Here is a 19467-nt window from a genome sequence, read left to right as displayed (position 1 = left end):
TACTACATTTCCAGGCTATATACTGCTTTGCTTTAGACTCTGCCTCAAAAATAGACATATTTTTGTGTTACCGTTTTAATTTCGTATCTAATATGATAAAATGAGTGTCTTCAAGGAAAGGATAATACCAACTGCATCACTACACACTGTTAGTAGATCATGTTCACAGCCATTACCGTCACTTATCAGATGTTCGAATACCATGCGCACATGCGTGCGTGTGCGTGCGTGCTTATGTGAGTGTATTTTTGAATATACGCAATATATTCATATATAATATAGATTATATAATACATATTACTCTTTTATATGTTAATAGGGCAAATGTTTTCTTTTAAAAAAATCCAGTGACTATTTTTGCTGGTTGTGCTATTTGCTTCACCCGAAAAGTTGACGTGCAGAACAGGTGTGAAATTGAGAGATCAGCCGTTTTCAAAGGGCATGGCAACAGTTCAGAAGATTGAGTTTCTTACACTTTATACCTTGTGATGTTTGTTGGTTTTTAAACTGCTGCACTACTTTATCTGAAACCAGGTCTTGTTCTATCAATTTTCACATTAGCCAGTGAATTGAAGTATGCATTATTATTCTTTTAATATATAATCAGTATGTTATTTCCCATGAAACAGAAGGAAGGGGGTGTTTCTTGTGCTAGGAAGAATTCACAAATACAGAAAATCAATTGAATTCAAGAGAAGTGGAAAGAAAGGATTGTTTCTTTCTTCCCCACATCCCAAATCCACTGCATTGCTCTGTCGTCTCATTCTCTTGGCCCCTTTCTATTTGGTCTTTGGTAGTTTACTAGGCCATCCCAGCTTTGTTCTGATAAAATTTATTCATTGTGAAGTCAGACCTCAGAGTAGCTTGTCTACGTTTTAGAAATAAGATAGAAAGGAGACATTGCTGCAGTTCAATTCTATCCACAAGTATTGACTGAGGGATTCCCACAAACTAGACCTTATGAGGTGATGGGAGGGAAGAAGAAGCCACTGTCTCTGTCCTGAACAAGCAGGCAGTCCAGTTAGGATAATTAGTGAAATGCCCACTGCATGCAAGAAAGTTAGCATCATAAGAGATCTAAGAACGAGGAGACTGCACAAACTGAACTGGTAGGAGACTTCAAAACGATTGGGGCTTGAGGTGTACATAGAAAAATGTCCAGAGTTAGATAGGAAGAATAAAGATATCTGCAAGTGACCTAGACAGAGGGGTGTATATGAACAGCCACAAAGGAACAGATGTGCATGGCATGTCCTGGGGACAATGTGCCTTGCTTTCCTGACGAAGGACTTAAGGCAGAGAGTAGTGGGGAATAAGGCTTCATGGTTCAGGTAGGGTGATAAGGATGGTGGATGAATTCCAACTAAGACCCATAACTTGACTAGCCAGGATGAAATGTGCCACAGAATCAGAGTTTGGAGGCATCTCAGCCAAATAAAAATGATTTCAGTGTAACCCACTGTTGATTTACCCATACCACCCTTTAGTATCATGAATATAAAGAATTGGGTATATTAGGGGAAAACTTAGGGAATTTTCCTTAAATTTTCACATAATATATTGCTTCATGTTGAAAAATGAAGGTAATATATACGCATTTAGCAAATACAGAAATAACACAAAACAAAAATGCTGAACTTTTTAAGGAGTTATTTGTTTAATAAGTTTTTAGCATAATACAATGATGACATTTCTCAAAAACATATGATCCTTCGAAGCTCGGCTAGTGAAGATTTAATTTGCTATTTAAAGAGGTTTGGGTAAAGTTATTGCAACAGATTAATGACCAAATCTATTTTTAAAAGACAAAAAGTAGATTATGTTGCTATGATTTTTATTATGAACTGCTTCTCAGAATGGAAGAAAAATAAATAAATTCATTTAAGTAAATAAAAGTAACTTTGTTAGCTGGTCTCTTCACACACAGGTACCACTATGAAGACCGTGGAGGAGCATGGCCTCCCAATATTTCTTTCATACCTTGTCGTGGAATCAAAGCTGACCCCATTCTCAGTTCCACAAGAACTGGTTGAAACGGGATTCAGATAACAAAAGACAACCCCCATTACATTGTTCAATTTCTGTATTCACTCTGTAAAAATTTGAAAGATCAGAGACCCTGATGACAGAAACCAGTGGATGAATTGGGCCTGGGGGTGACAGTCCTCCCGCCTGCTATTTATTTCTGCTGCTAGTTTTTTGTTGTTTTGCTATGTTTGCTTTTTTGGTTTATTTATATGCAAAAATCAGCCTAATACAAAAGGCAGCAAGCCAGGTGGTATGAAATAATATTCAAGACAAAAAAATTGTTAAGAAAGTCCCACGAATACTATTTGGGAAAAATAGTTTTTTTATTTCCCCAAATTTGGTCTGGATATCTTTAAGTTTTCCATTTACCCAGCAGACTGGTTTAAGGTAACAAGCAAAAATGATCCTGTTTCTCTCACAAAATGGTGACAGTCACTGTTGCATTATCAAAATATTAGAACTCCCCAGGGAAGCATGACTGCATTAACCCAATGTTCTTGAATGTTGAGGAGTGAGTCATATCATTGACTCATTTCCTTTTACATGGAAAAATCTATTGGGATATTGATGGCTTATACAGATATGATTTTTTTAAGACCGTTGATTCTACTACCTGTACTTGCTAACTAATTTTTAGAATATTCTTTCTAATAGAAGACCAGCAAAATAAAAAGTGATGGCGATTTTATCACATTTCTTAGCCACTTTAGGAAGTAGATGTGTAGTGCAGTTCTCTTTGCTTATTTTCGTGCCACACCCTCTTTTGGCCCTTAATCAATACTCGCGGGTGGGATGGGGCAGGGGACATGGTGAGGACAGCTATGCTTATAAATATGACCTTACCATGGTGATACACAGTTGAATCTTTATTAACCAGAGGCTACCAGTTTTTTCTGAGATCCACTTCTGTTGCTTATCATAATGCTGTGATCAAAATGGGTTGCAAAAATCTTCCTCTCCACCTAGCAATACTTTCCTAAGCTTTTATGGTTTTATTTCAAATTCTTCATAAGAAATGTTTGGAAAGTCAGTTAAATCACCAATTATTTCTTCATTGCATGCAGAGAAATACATAATTAAATATTTTAAATTCTTTCAAACTTCTATTGTCATATTACAAATATGCATGAGAAGGTTTAGTAAGTTAATGTTACCAAAAGTCAAGTAAAAGAGATAAAAGAAATTACATTCTTTTATGTATAAGGGAATAATTACAGTTCAGGCACCTGTGTTCATAAAGAAATGTAGTATTCTTTGCATTAATAAGATATGGCATATTGACTGAAACTCTTAAAGGTAGAATGCAAAAACCATGCCATTAAGATCTGAAGAAATACTAACCTTATTTCCACTGTAATTTAGACCTGTCAACAAAATTATCAGGATAGCAATTTTAGAGATAATATTCTAGGTACAGCCAACAGTGTTCCACTTGTATTTATTGAAAATGTGCTTTCTCAAGCAATCAAATATTTGCCATAAGTTCTACTTCAGGATGTTTGTATTTGTTCAACTAAAAAGTTAAGGTCAAGCATTCAGTTTCAATGGGACTTGAGACAAGCACACAATTAGGAATTTGGAAATAGTTGTGTATCTAATGAAAATTAGGGAAATGATTTACTACCACATTAAAGTCCGTTTAAATGCTTCATTCTCATTTTTTCTTCCCATAGATGCATGTTTCTTAGAACTGTGGGATGAGATAATCAGGTTTTACTCATTGAATTTACCTTTACAGGTAAATAAACAGATTATATTTTCTCTTTGAAGACCAATGTTACATGCTCTAGGAAAGAAGTTCCTATGAAAAAGAAATCACCCAAAAGGATTCCCTCAGTGTGACTCTCTTCCATATTTCTGGCCAAGTCAAAAGTATCAAACTATATACCCATGCCTCCTTCTGGAAAATTAGCCATTCAGGGTATCAAAGGAAGTACTTTGCCATAGACCAGAGCACAGGATTTTTGCATCTAGCAGTCATTCAATAAATGGTGTTGAAATCTTGTATAAAAATCTTTGCATTACCTTTATGTGACCAAAATGATTAGTTCCATGATTTCACATACTTAGCCATAGATAATAACAGCAGCCAATGTCACTGCTATATTGGATATTGATTTCTCCCTGAGTAGATTTCTAGATCTACTTAGTTGCCTATTTCAGACTTGAGTAATCGGGGTACCTGGGTGGCTCAGTGGGTGAAGCGTCACACCCTTGGTTTCAGGTCATGATTTCATGGTTTTGTGAATTTGAGCCCTGCCTTGGGCTGTGCTCTGGCAGTGCAGAGCTTGCTTGAGATTCTCTCTCTCTGTCTCTCTCTCTGTCTGCCCCTCCCTCACTCACACTCTCTCTCAAATAAATAAATTAATTTAAGAAAGAAAGAAAGAAAGAAAGAAAGAAAGAAAGAAAGAAAGAAAAGCCTGAGTTATTATCTGATATATAACCTAATGGTATTATAACTATCACCAATGGTTAGTTGTTCATTCTCTTTATGCACCTTGGGAAATAACTCATTGTCTTATAACAAAAGCGATTAAAAAAATTTTTGAAGACAAAAAATACTACCAAGTAAAATAGTTCATTTGGAAATCTTTTTTTAATTATTATTATCATTTAATGCTTTATGCTTTATAAGTACAAATTCATTCTGAAGCAATGCTTGTAGAACTTTAAAACCTCGACTCTTGAATAATTGTCATTAAAATTGTTCAGCTGTGTTATGCTTTCTCTTTATACAAGAGAAAAACATTGCTTAAGGACGGGCCACCCACAAAATTTGTAGATTACAAGATTATCTCCCAGTTGCTTCAGTCTCTGTCAGATTCGGCTTATGAGTGCTCTTTGAATGTGTGAAGGAGGTAAAAAGGATCCGTGTATAAAGTATTCAAACAAACAAGGTCTTTCTTTAAGTTTATGCATTTCAATATACATGGGTATTGTTCTTAAAAATATGGAATCGAAGTTGAAAGATTTGATCTATCAAAACGTGCTGATAAATGATACAGTGATAAATACAAATTTCATGGTCAATACCAAAAGACCAAAAAAAAAAAAAAAAAAGTCCTCTGCCATTGTTCATGTTTTATCTATTTTTTTTTTAACCGTAGAGGGAAAAATACTCTCGGGGGGAAAAATGAAGCTTTACTGCAAAAGAAATGAATGCAAGAAATGGCACTTTAAGTAGTGAAGAGACGTGAAGCATTGCAACTTCATAGCCTGCTAAGGAGCAACAGCTGTACCTAATTTCAACTTGACGTGCTTCAGATCTCATATTCATATAGGCATTTAATGATCCAAACATAATGGTCCTATATAGAATAATTACTTATATGAAGGAGCAAACTTCATACGCATTCCTTTTTAAATGATCCTTCAAGAGAAAAACTGCACTGGGTCTTTGAACAATGAATAGTCTCTTTCACCAATCCAAATGTTTGGGGCTAAAAAGCTTATCATTTAAGAGAAAATAATAATAGTGGTGAGGTTACTTCTTTTTGACAGACTCTTTTTGTCTCCCCCCTTCCCAGGATAGCCAGTACAATGAAAAAAGGTAGAATGCCAAGCCAATCATCAGGTCATACTGGTAGATAGTTACAAGAAAAATCAGAAACAAAAGGAAATAAGGTATTTTAGAGTTGGTGTATTTCGAAATCAGAGATTCACTGCTTTCACTTTGACCTTCCTGGGCAAGGAGACTAGCAGAAGAAGAGCTCTCAGATTCCTTGTCACCTGAAGAGCCCGGTGATTGTCCAGAGTTGAATCCTTTTCCATGCCTTGCCTCTTCCATCTTCTCCGCGGCTTCACTGATGGAAATCTTTGGCCATAGAGATTTTTCCTCACTGCATTCTTCTTGTTGAAAAATCTGGCTTGTTAATCTTTCTCTGCTATTACCTGATGTCACTACTCCTGAACTTTTAGAAACTTCTTCAGGTGTAGACCCAGGATGAGGGTGCTTCTCGGTACCCGGGATTTCACTTGTTGGATTACAATTATATTCTGATTTAGTAGAAATAGATTGGAGAGTCATGGTAGTAATTATATTCTCTACAGCAATTGCCTGTTCATGAGATGGCACTGAGGTTTTAGCATGGTGATTGGAAACGTGAGAGCCATTCTGAGAAGCTCTATTAGTGTCTGAATTTAAAGCAGAATGAATAACAGCTTCTAGATCCTTTCTCTTTGATGATTCTTGGACCTGTTTATGATCTCTGTTTTCTGGAAATGTTTTTTTGTCTGTTGGTAACATTCCCAAATGTAAATCCAGTTTCGAGGCTGCCTTTTGATTGCCTGTAATGACCTGTAAGGATTCTTCTACAGATGTGATATTTCCAATGCCATGTTTCTTCCTGTCATGTGTCTTCCTGGGATTGTACATAGATACGGTTTCTTCTTTCTCCGTTTCATCTACATGTACATTACAAATACCCAAACGTGACTCCTTTTCAAAATCATTGTCATAGATTACACCTCCTGTATCTCGTTGACAAAGGGTATAATGTGAATCATCATTTCTCCCTTCATGTGGATCAAACGCTGTTGCCTTTACCTCGATGGGCCTGTCACTTCGTGCTGTCTCTTGAGGTAGCTTAGCAATTATTGCTTTTTCTCTAGCAGACATGCTTTCTAGAGTACTTTCTGATGTTGTCTTAATTATATAAGCTGTACCTGCTTCTGCTCTCTCAGTAACACCATGATCAGCTAGAGAAGACAGTTCACAGCTCACTGTTTCTTGGCAGGTAAACAATTCTTCCGTAGGAGTAGCTTTCAAACTCCTTGTATTATCTCTCTTTCCCCACACCTCTTCACAATCTGCTTGTTCCTTGATCTGTTCTGTTCTATTTGTCTTGCTCTCTCTCGCTTTTCTCTGACTTTCCAGAACATTCCAACTTTGTTTATGTTGTGCGTTCTTATTCTGATCTTCAGGATTAATCCAACCTGATTTTTCTTCCTCAACATGGAAAAGACAATCATTCCTCAAAACTTTTCCATTTCTTCGTGAACAAACCTGATCAGGCATCCCTCCAAAAGTGGTGCCGTCACTAGTCGAGAGACCATGCTCTGGAGTTGTTAACCCAGCTTCTTCCCGACTTAGACTTATCCTTGGTGAATGAAATGTATCTGCTCTGATTGTCTGGTCGGGAATTGTGGTGTCTTTACTCAGCCGAACGGCTAGGTCTCTGTTACCAGCTCCGGTCCCTTCCATACTTATTTCAGAGTGGCCCTGCTTCCTTTCTTGGTCATGTACGACTGAATGAAAATTTTTGCTTTGTTTTTCGTTAACACCTGAATGTGTTCTTTGCTCCCCCTCCTCAGTCTTACTATTGCCATGATCTTTCTTAGAAGATCCCTTTCCTACTGATTCTTCTGAATAGAAATCCAAACAGAAACCTCTTCTTAAACATTCCCAATCTTTCACTTCAATTTTCTCAGCTCCTCCTTCATGTTTTTTATTGAGATTCTCTGTGACTAGTTGATCTGAGGAGGGACAAGATATTTGCACTCTGCCTCTCGCATGGGCTGGATTAGCATTATCATCCAGTACTTCTCTGCTGCCCGTGTGTAATTGCACTAATTCATCACTACTAGTATCTCCCAATGGTGGCTTGATTTCTCCTATATCTGGAGTAATTTTCTCTGAAGGTTGATGACTACACTTACTTCCTGAGGAGTACTTTTCATTGAAGTAAAAATCTCCCTTGAAGGAGCTTTCTGCTGATGAACTTGGAGACAAAGGCCTTTTAAACATGTCAGTGTACACTTCACCATGGATTTGCTTCTTCTCTAACCCCTCAGCTCTATTTGGAAAATTGACCGGATCTATCGCAAAGGTATTCTTTTCATCTCTGGAAGCTGTACTTCTTATTAAGCATTGATTTATCTTAGGGGATAAAGAACAAAAACAAAACAGATAATGACCAAATGATTTTAAATATACAAAATGAACTCCATATATTTCATTCACGGGGCTAGCAATTAACCGGTAGTTTTCCTTGGCTCGTTTCATTTATGGATTTTGTATAAATTCTCAAAGCCGGATGTTTTGGGGGGAACCTTGTAGGCTATGACTTGGGAATGAGATTAATAAGAAAAGGGACCAAAATTAATCACTCTCCTTCCCAGCTTCCAAATACCACATTGTATTATTCAACTATTCTTGCTTGTCATTGCACTTTCTCCTCACTTAGGATATACACATTGATAGCTCCATGCTAATCAATTAGAGAGCAGCTTCCTGGGTGCCCCTTGCTGCATTTACACTTGCTGTAGGTGCCCCTATTACAGTTTCTCTTATTAATATGTTTTCTGCAAAGCCTCTGCAAACTATTAATAGCAAAACGTCACTCAAAGAAAAGTGAGGGAGTTAATGTCTCTGCAAATTCTGTTTTAATGACCCTCTGCCAACTGGTACTCAAATGTATTTGAGCTCTTCAGTGATGCCAACTGTCAGGATTTAACAGTGAGATGCCTGTGTTTTTTTTTTCTCCTCATAACTGACATTTGCATGATCTCAATAATTATATGCAAATCTTACGTTTTCCCCTTCTTCTCACATAAGGCTCATGTTACTTGTCAACTGCACAGCTGTCTTGTAAGCCAATGCCTGTGGGTTCCACAGATTTGGTTGTATTTCCATCTATTATAGAGCTTCATTGTTTTATGCATTAACGTCAGCATGGAGCAAATTAGCATCTAAATTACAGCTCCCTGTTCATTTATTGGATGTACAATCTCAGTAACTTCTAAACAAACTTTTATATTTGAGTCTGCTCATTGTAATGAGGTGTATTGGTGAAGTATGTGATTTTTCAGGGCCCTTTCATTATATTCTGTGGTTTGAAAAAAAATGGCGATGTTAACTTTCAGCTGGTGAGAATTCTCACAATGGGTGACAACTTTGTAGTTTCTTAAAGTTGGAGCAAAGTAAATTGCATACTTTAGTGATGCAGCTTCCATATCACTATAGAAAAGGTAGGAAATGTAGGGAAAGAGATGAGCTCTATTTCTTTTCTTTTCCAGCTCTGACACTTGAAGAGGCAAATGTCATTTTAATCTTAGATGATTATGAATCCATGTATCCTAATGATATGAGCTCCAACCAAATACAGTAAAGGATAAATTGCATTATGTGACTCATTTACTCCCATTTGTTCCTTTGTGATAAAAATGCTATCTAAACCATCCCCCCAAAAATTCCAAATAGATTGAATGTTCACCAAGTGTGAAATTTATGATAACAAATTTAATACTAAATTGTACAGTGCTGGATTTGTTTCCTGTTTAAAAAATATAGCACAGGCTATTTTCTCCTCATTTGGTAATTTAATACTTTCCAACAACATAGAACTGTGGGGGTCTCATAAAGATGGAAGTAAGTTTTTAAAAATGCTGCTAAATGCAAGAATCACACTTGAAGAGCTGGACAGACTCTAACAATCATCTAGTCCAGCCCTCTCATTTTAGAGATGAATTTATGCTAAGTGTGCACTTGTCACAAAGATTAGAAATGCACATCAGGATAGTGCTACCTCTTCTATAATTCCTACAAACTATTACTCAGAGCCGCTGGTAAAGAGATAAGAAATGAATGTCATTAATTTACCACTGCAGAGACCAGAAGCAACATACTGAAATCAAAGTGCCTTGTTGATCAAGCTAGAGATGCGAGGACAGAATAGGCTGTGCTTTCACATTTGCAAATTATATTAGTTGAAACTATCGAAAGGCAGGCGTTGCAGCATCTTTGAAGCATAAATGGATTCATCGTCTCTAATACCGTGGCAACCAGAACACTTACCATCAACTCTAATTCTATTTCATTATGTTCATCAGGTTCCCTGTTTACGTCTTTTACATTTTGATTACTGGTTTCTGAGTCTTCCTTGTCTTCATGGGAACAAACAATTGTTGGGATGTAGGTATCTGCAAAGTTAATACAATTGTATCTATGTGAGATTATTATCATCATAGGCTTTAACAAAAGACACAGACTTTGTTTAAAAATTAATTTGAATAAATCAAATAAAAAATAGTACCTGTAATCTTTGAATTCTCAAAGTCATTCTCATCTGATGTCAATAATGATTCTTCTTTACTGTCAAATTTAAAACAAAATGTTAGACATGTTTTCTGGGACTACATCTTCTAAATATTTTTTGTACAGGGGGAAAGTCAAACAAATAGCAAGGCAAATAAGTATTATATAACCTTTCATATTTTCTTGCGTTACTTTGTATGCTTTATAAATAAAATTGATTTCTTAGAATAATTCAGTAGCAAATATTAGTAGTAGAAAAATTTAAAAACAACTTCCATAATGCTGTATTTCTAAATAAGATTATGTTGCCTATATTAAAACTTACATAACCAAAGTAAAAATAAGTGTAAATGTTGATTATTCCATCATTCATGAATTTAATATTTGCAAGTGAGAACATTTTTCTCTTGGTTTAAATGCTAAAGTTTTATGAACTGTCAGTCCATTTGTGGTCATGGAAATTGTTTTTTAATGTTCTAATGATTAATTTTTTGTGTTCTACTTTACTCAAAATTCTTTCATTTGGATGGATACAACATTAACTCTCCTTTCAGGAAAGGAGAAAACAACAAACTTACTAAAAAACTGAAAGGCAGCTAAATTTATACTCAGTTCAAAGACTTTATGTGTGTATTGCCAAAGGCTAATTTTACAACCAAGACTTCAGATTGCTCATATGAAAGCATATATTTTCTTTCTTTAAAATTATTTGGGTTATACTTCCTTTATGATAATATTCTGCATTGTGATTAAGAAAGGTAAAAATATTTTTATTTCAAATGTACTCCATTTGTAGTTTTATTTGTGGAATCATTAGGATTTAGATTTGTCCATGACACTCAGCAAGAAAAATGTTACTGAAAAAGCCTATTTTGTGTATAGCTATGTCACAAGCCAATCTATCAGAAACGATTGGCCCAGTGTCCACATTTTCTTATATTGTCTCAGCTGAATTTTCTTCTAGTGACTTTTCTCAATGACTTTTCTTGAATAAAATGCACGTAGAGAGTTGGCAATGTCTGATAAAGTTGTATAATACAGTCTACTCTTCATTACGTGGATAGTGTTGATCCAATTTCCAGAAAAGCCAATCTTTTTCAACAAATCATGAGAAAACTGCAAATTCTTCCATCTGGACTATGCAAGAAAGAAATTCAGTTTTGTATATATTTATGATGCTTCATTGTAACTTCACCAAAAATATTTGGTATTTTCCAGTGGGCCCATTAAATAAAATAATGTTTCTATATAAATATAGTATCACTGGAAAAAATATAGCATTTACATAGTGGATACTGACTTAATCTATAAATCTGTATCATTTAATGAGGCCAGTAAAATATGCAAAGATTTATTTTTATGGAATTTAACTGCAAATTGATGCATTTTCCTTTCTCCACACACCTAATATATAGGAGCTTTAAAAAACCCAAACCATTAAATATCATTTGATTGTTCTTGCTTCCTCTTTATTCCCATAACAGTGTTGAAAAATCTCATTTGTAGAGGGAAAATCATAGACATTTAAAGACTTCTGTTTTTACTAACCAAAATGCTCTCAATCATTTTTCTAAATTAATTCTCTAAGATACTTCAATTTTTAAAAAATAAGTGCATCAAAAGGAAATAAACCTGCTTCTAACTCATTTTGGGGATAATTAGTTACTAAACTGTGTATTATTACACTGGTGTCTTACAAAACATGTAAATACAGAAATATGGGGGGGTGGATCTTAGATTCAGGAATAAATACAAGAAAGAGAAGCTGAACTACATGAAATTTAAATATTATATCAAATATCTATGCAGTAAACTAATGCAGTAAGACTCCTACAAGGAAAAGAATAACATTGTATCAAGAAATACTAAAAACCTAGAAAAATTGAGAAACATACCATGTTCATAGATAAGAAGAAGATATATGGAAGTATTCTTTCCCAAATTGATCCACAGATTCAATCCAATTCTAAACAAAATTCCACAACAGTCTTTTATAAAATTTGAAAATATGGTTTTAAAGAGAACAAAAGACTGAAGAAAGAAGAAATATTTCTGAGAAGTAGCTGTGAGGAAAGCTTGTTCTACCTCATTTCAAGAGATCTTATGAAGTTTTAGTTACTAAAACAGTTATGTTGTGGGTGCCTGGGTGGCTGGTTCAGTTGGTTAAGTGTCTGACTCTTGATTTTGGCTCAGGTCATGATCTCACGGTTCATGAGCTCTAGCCCCATATCTGTGCTAATAGCACAGAGCCTGCTTGGGATTCTCTTTCTCTCTACCCCTTCTCCCACCCCTCTCTCTTTCTCTCTCTCAAAATAAACAAACTTCAAAAAGACAGTTATGTTGGCACAGAGACAGACAACGATTGAGAGCTTAGTAAAGATTCTCACATATCTATAACTTGGGTATATGACAATCATAGTATGTCACATACCAGGTAATAAGAGATTTCCCAATACATGGAGACAGGGAAAATGACTATTGTTATGAGAAAAAAAATGAAATTGGCACAACCTATATTCAGAAATCTACTCTGGATGGATGAAGATCTGAAATGTCAACAACCTTGAAATTCTTAAAAAAAAAATTTTAATGTTTATTTTTGAAGGAGAGAGAGAGAGAGAGAGTGTGAGTGGAGGAGGGGCAGAGAGAGAGAGAGACACACACACAGAATCTGAAGCAGGCTCCAGGCTCTGAGCCGTCAGCACAGAGCGCAACGCGGGGCTTGAACTCACAAACCGCGAGATGGTGACCTGAGCTGAAGTCAGACACTGAACTGACTGAAACACCCAGGTGCCCCAGCAACCTTGAAATTTTTAATAGAAAATGCATGTGAATATCTTATGGCCTTCAGAGTAGGAAACATTTTCTTAAATAAGAAGAAAAAAAGTGGCTATAAAAAGGATTGTCAGCCTAACTATATTGAAATTTAAAACTGGTTCATTAAAGTACATATTTATAAGAGAAATGTATAAATTACAAACTAGGAAAGAATGCAAAATCAACACAAATAAGTATCAAGACTACATAAAGAACTCCTACAAATCAATAAGAAAGTACAAACATTTCAATAGAATCAGGGGAGAGGGACAGACATTTCATAGAAGAGAAACTTCATATAAGCCTATAATATGCACATAAAGGGGTAGTCAGTATGGTTAGAGAACAGAGAAATGTAAATCAAGACCACAAGGAGATACTCTTTTATATCTATTTAATTGATAAAAATTGCTATCAACTACAGAATCTTGAAACAACCCAAATGCCCATCAACAGAAAAGTAGACACAAAACTATGGCATATCACAAAAAAGAATATTACATAGCACTCAGAATTAATAAACCAAAAAGACATACAACAATATGGATAAATCTTAGTAACATAACATTAAATGAATAGTCCAAAAACATTACATCAGAGGATGTTCTTTTTTATATGCTAAAAACTACTGAAATAATTTGAATACATATATGAAGGAAAACAGAATATACCAAAAAGCTAAATAATCAAGAAGGCTTGATTTTCAAGATTATGGTTATATTAGGTGGGACAATTTGGGGTAAGGAATGAGAAAATGAGATGGTTAGGAGTTGGTTATTGTTTTGAGTGGTAGTTTTGCAGGTGCTTATTACATTATTTAAAATATCTACTTAAACTCTAGTTTCAGATAATTTGTTAAGACAAATGAGTTGCTCTTTTGATTAGATTAGAAGATGTCTATATGTCAAATCCCACTCTGAAACTCAAAGTATCAGTCATATGACCATTACATCTAAAGAGTATAATTAAAACAACTTTAGAAGAATTGAGGAGAAAGATAAGTTGGTGATGATAGGGCTAGAACTATACACAATTTTCATAGAAATGAAAAGCATTATTGGATGTTTCTAGTCTCCCTTTTATGTTCTCTGAGCCCTTTGTAAGCAGGCAAGTTTCTTATTTATTTGTATTGCCAGTAGCTAACACACTGCCTGGCCCATAATATTGGCATAATAAATGTTGTTCAATAAACGCATAACATCCTTTCTACTCTTCCCTGGTCTTTACCTTTTTGTCTTGACAGTGCAGAGCTTGCTTGGGATTCTCTCTCTGCCCCACTCCCACTCTCTCTCTCTCTCTCTCTCTCTCAAAATAAATAAAAATAAAACACTTTTTTAAAAAAGGGCCATTGATTCTTCTAGAAGATATTTTGATCACCCACTCTCATAACTTCCAATAAACACTGGAAAATTCAAGATAAATAAACTATAGCCTTTTATTTCTAGGAAGCTATAATGTAATGACTAAAATAGGTGCATCAATAGGCAATTATAATCATAATAAGTGATAAATATTATAATAAATTATAGAATATTATACATATTCTCTAAGACAAAAAAAGAGAGGACAGAAACAAGGAGGTTATTCTGTGGGAGAATCATGGGATTTTTTACAAAGGAAATAACATTTTGAGTTACTGAGTTATTGAGAAAAGTAGGAACCTGGCAATGAGAGAAGAATGGCAAGGTCATTCCAGACAGAGGCAATAACAAGTGGTAAAAGATTTAAGGGTATTTAAGGGATTTAAGAAGGCACAAAAGAATGAGACACATTCAGAAATAAAATGTTCGGATGGTTTGGATTGCATTGGGGGAGGGGGGAAGAATGCCAAGGAACAGAACTGGAGCTAGTTTGAGTACGTTTTTTTTGTTTTTATTTAAATATCAGTTAGTTAACACACAGTGTAATATTAGTTTCAGGTGTACAATTTAGTGATTCAACGCTTCCATACAACACCTGGTGCTCATCACAACAGGTGCACTCCTTAATCCCCATCACCTATTCAACCCACTCCTCATGCCCCTATCTCCTCTCTAGTAACCATCAGTTTGTTTTTGAGCATGTTTTAAAGGGCTTAGCATGCGGGGAAGTGGATCTGAGTTCTTTAAGCATGTTTTTAGCCACTGCGGGCGTGGTGGGTAAAGGGAGTTCAATGGGAGAGAGACATGGTCAGATGTCCATTTCAGAACCAGTCTCTAGAGGTACATTAAGGGACCTTTCTAAGGAGAACCTGGATAGAATGAGCCATGGTGGGGCAAAAAGACTAGCCATGAGATGACTACAGTATTTCAGGCACCAAATGATGAGGGTTAAAGGCGATGGCCAAGAGGAAAGAGGAGAGGAATGAAATGCTACATCCTTTTGATGTGGCAACAATATGATTGTTGATCAATTCCTGTAGATAGATTTAAAAAATGACTAAAGCTAATGCACTCATGAGATTTAGAAATCTACTATTTTTCCTCCTAAGACCTAAGTAAGGGAGAGTTAAGTCTGGTAGTTAACTGGGGCTCCTGCACTACCAGTCAGTACGGTGTTGAATTAGTCTCCAGGGTGGTTTCTGATCTCTTATGGGCTGGGTGATCTGCTTCTCAGGTACCCATGAGAAGCACCTTCCTCCCTAATCTCACATGCTTAGACAGGGGACCCTCAAGTTATGCTTATTCGTTTTCTGGGTATTATTCTAGTCCTTCACTGGGGAAAAAGAAAATGCCTCTTCATCCATTCTGTTCACCTGGGCCCATAATATTCTAACTAGTTTCCAGTCAGCCTCTAGGTTGGAGCCAACTTGTTTCGCTAGATTTGGGCATTCTATCTTGATGAATTTCTAAGGAACTAGAGATCAAGCTCATAACGGAACTTTAAGCATGCCAGTTGTTCAGGAGCCCTGCTGCCTTGTCCTTCTCTTTTCCCATAAAAACTATAGCTCTTGATACAACAACAGTTCCCCAAATCTCCTTTCACATCAGAAGCACCAGGTCCTATCTCTGTAAGTTTTAAATTAATAGACCTGCACATGGAGGTGGGGTGGGGGGAATGGACAATGGTATTACTGGTAATCTCCTAAAGTGATTTCATGCGAGGCAGATTTGCAAACCCCGACATAGACGTGGTGTGTGTCAGTGCACAGAGTCCATTGGGTCTTGTTGCACAGGTGGCCCCTTCCCTAGTGATAGGCAGTGGAGAGAGTCATTCTTCTGCTTTCGTTGGCCCTCCTGGCCCCAAACCCAGTTCCCTTACTCCGTGTTAGTTTGATAAGACTTTGTAACACGCTTTCCTACTATTTAGAAAACACTTATGGGTAAAGAGAAATAAAGGCTAATGCAGAGGTTTCTAGTTTCAGAATTCCAAAGGATGGAACTACCCTCACCTGAGATGGAGAAATCAGGAGGCAAAGCAAGGGTGAAGGAAAGCAGATGAGTTTCATTGAAGGAAATGTGTTCGGCTTAGAAAGCCTTTGGGCTTTTGACAAAATGGGAAATGAAAATTAGTTCTTATTGAGTGAAAAATGCCCAGATTATGTTGTTTTTCTTTTACCTCTCATAATACCATTGCACAAAGGCTTGCAACATCTTTACATTTAAAAATTTCCCCCCACTTCAGAGAAATGGGATATAGTACTGAAATTTTATGTGATGGCCTCAAGTAGATAATAAATATGTTTTGGATGTGTAAAGAAATTAATGATTTCCAGTTAATAATGATCCCTATGAAATGTAATAGTAACAAAATATATAGCAATCTGTATTCATTCATTCAATCAAGCATCATTTAACAAATGTTTGAGTGCCCACAAATTTCCAAATATTGTACTAGATCATCACAACGAATAAGACCGAGTTCCTGCCCTCAAAGAGCTCCCAAACCCGTGGGAAGACAGATACTTTTTACACAAATCACTGTGTAATAAGTGTGTGTTCAGTGGGGTGGAAGATGGGGTAGAAATAGCTTCCAGGAGGATCTGGCCTCTAAGTTGAAAATAAGAAGTAACGCTAGTTAGGGAGGAGGGGAGCGGCAATTCTAAGTTTAAAGTGTCATGTACAAGTATGTTATCAGTAAAAAAGAGCTATTTTAAATATGTCAAGCAATTTAAGATACAATTTAGGAAGAATGAAAGATCAAAACCCTGGGTATCAAATAGTAGTCAGCCAGTTCAACAGGCACAAACTTAAAATCCTAACAATGCTTCTTAAAATGTGGTTCACTGAGCTCCTTCAAAAAATGACCTGGTACTCATTACAAATGCTGCTTTGAAGGTCCAAAACCAGTTCTGTGGGGAGTAGGAACTGCATTTTTCAGTAGAACTTCATTTTTTAGTAGATGTTCTAGTGTTTGAAAACATCTAGTCTCACTGTTCATATAAGGGCTGCAGGAAGACACTCTAAGAATCCAGGAAAGTGATGCAGGAAGTAGCTCCTTATGTCTCTGACTTTTCAGCAAGTCACATCCAATTCTGTAAGGATGGCTGCAGCTCTATGTACAAAATAACTGTTTGTGTATCACATATACCCAGAAAATAAGTACATTGGAAAACAGACCAGTCTAGGTATCTTATAGAATAAAATGATGAAACATCGATAAGGTAGAAATTGAAAGGTATTTGCAACCTATCTAATAAATTAACAAGAAAACAATAATTTGTGTTTATGAGTCAGCAGTTAATAACTCACAACGTGAGTCAGTTCTACAGACGCTCAACTTCTTAGCCTCATGTAACTTCAGAAATGTTATCCTACTTTTTTTTGCCAAACTCCTTCAATTCATAGGACCTCAGTTCTGTAAGAGGCCTCATACTTGGATAGTCCCATCCCATCATATCATAGACAGAGAAACTAAAGCCTAGTGAAACCATATGGCAGAAGTCACACACACTAACTAGTAAGTAAACTAGGAGTATGTTCAGATTTCTTGGTCACCATGCCAATGTTCTCTCATAGAGGGTCAAACCAGAGTGAAAAAGAAAGGCTTGGATGCACATCTCATTCACCACTTACTAGCCATGTGACTTCAGACATAATACTTAACCTCTCTATGCCTCAACTTTCTCCAAAATATTGCCTCCTCTTTATATAGGGCTATTATTTAACATAGTCTCAATATGTGTAAGTGTTTGATAAGTTTATTATTATTATCACTACTGTGTGGTAAATATGTTTTATAACACCATAGCACCAAAGTCCCATCTTTTTCCTTTTACTTGGACTTACCTGTATTTTTTTAATGTTTACCCTATATTCTCTCATATCTTTAATTCACAAGCTACTTTCAAGAGTAAAATTTGCAACCCATGATAGCATACTTGCTTAGTTGTTTTTAGTGTGCCCTTCTTAGAGGACCATCCTCCAAAGAAAAATCACCAGATCTTCAGTGAAAGTAACCTTTTATTTAAAAGTGTCCTCTCCAAATACAGTGTGCATGGGAATGTTAATTCACACTTTGTTCTATCACCCAGTTGTTTTATTCAGTGTCAAGATCTGGGCACTGAGTTAATGCTACTGCAGTTTCTGGGTATATGGACCTTCTGCTTTAACACTGTCAAAATGTAGTAGGTTTTGTGTAAGTAATCATACGGTTTTCCTAAGGTCCTGTAATGCCATTGTGCTAAAAGTTCATATGTCTCTTAAAATAGGAGTGAAACATTTCGGAGACCCATTCCACACAATCTACGTCTGATGTGATGGAATTACCTAACCAATCAGGGTAAATGTCAGGATTAGGTTGTAGGCAGCAAAAGTGTAACTCTTTTCCAAGAGGAATAAAAAAGTTGGCATAAAAAAGGATCACTTCCAAAGTGAGTCATGACTTGTCTCTGTGTCTCCTTAACACTGCTTGAAAATGCTTGGCATTGCTCAAAGAGAATCAAACTTCCACTCTGAGATAAACAGCTAAAGAGTAAATAAACGTTGAACTGAGAAGTTCAGCCTGTCCTTTTGTTCAAAGCTGGGGACCTCATTTTATTTCCTCTATCATCCTCCTTTAAAGAAAGAAAGGAAAATAAATGAATGGAGAGCTTTTAAATTAGAAAAAAAAATATGTACCTCAATTGAGATTTTTTTAAAAAGACACTTAAGAGTACATTAGCCTTGACATTGGCACAGACAAATGGCTACTTCTAGAAATACCAAAAAGACTTTCAGACATTTTTATTTTAGCCATTTCTGAACTAGAGGAAGAAAGGAAGCAAAAGCTTGTACTTAATGAGAGGTAAAGTTTGTAATACATTAACTAACTACTAGCGCTTAATATCTATTCCTCTCGTGTTACAATACCTGGAGTCTTCTCTTAATCATGAATAAAACTGAAAACAGAAGCGAAATATATGATCAAAAGAGAGAGAATTAAAGAGATAAATTTCTAATTGTGCACAGACGTATCTAAGGAAAAACATTTAAAGGCATGATGCATAAGGGATTTAGATTGAAAGACGAGTTACGTTCAGTTCCTTGATGTTAAAGAAAGGACAGTAAAAGGAAGACAGCTCTGCATTATTAACAGGGATTGAAAGAAGCAGGAAATCATCTTAAAGAAAAACTTCAAAATTTTTAAATGGCTTTATATTCCCTTCGATGCTGAATCTGGAGATGAAT

General features: G+C 35.9%; 1 protein-coding gene across 1 annotated transcript in view; it reads right to left on the bottom strand.

Moving 5' to 3' along the window:
• Window positions 1-4605: 4605 nt before the first annotated feature.
• The window catches only part of PPP1R3A (protein phosphatase 1 regulatory subunit 3A), a 38555-nt gene continuing 23693 nt past the window's right edge, over window positions 4606-19467 (bottom strand). The window contains exons 2-4 of the mRNA XM_040472196.1: window positions 10062-10120; window positions 9824-9948; window positions 4606-7906 (exon numbers count right to left, since the gene is read on the bottom strand). Of these exons, the coding sequence (XP_040328130.1) occupies window positions 5513-7906; window positions 9824-9948; window positions 10062-10120 (2578 nt within the window). The 3' untranslated portion in view covers window positions 4606-5512. The remainder of the gene's footprint in view (window positions 7907-9823; window positions 9949-10061; window positions 10121-19467) is intronic.

Source organism: Herpailurus yagouaroundi, unplaced genomic scaffold, assembly GCF_014898765.1.
Source record: "Herpailurus yagouaroundi ecotype Mexico unplaced genomic scaffold, PumYag 100, whole genome shotgun sequence".
In the NCBI taxonomy this organism is placed as follows: Eukaryota; Metazoa; Chordata; class Mammalia; order Carnivora; family Felidae; genus Herpailurus; species Herpailurus yagouaroundi.
This window is presented reverse-complemented; position numbering and strand designations above follow the sequence as displayed.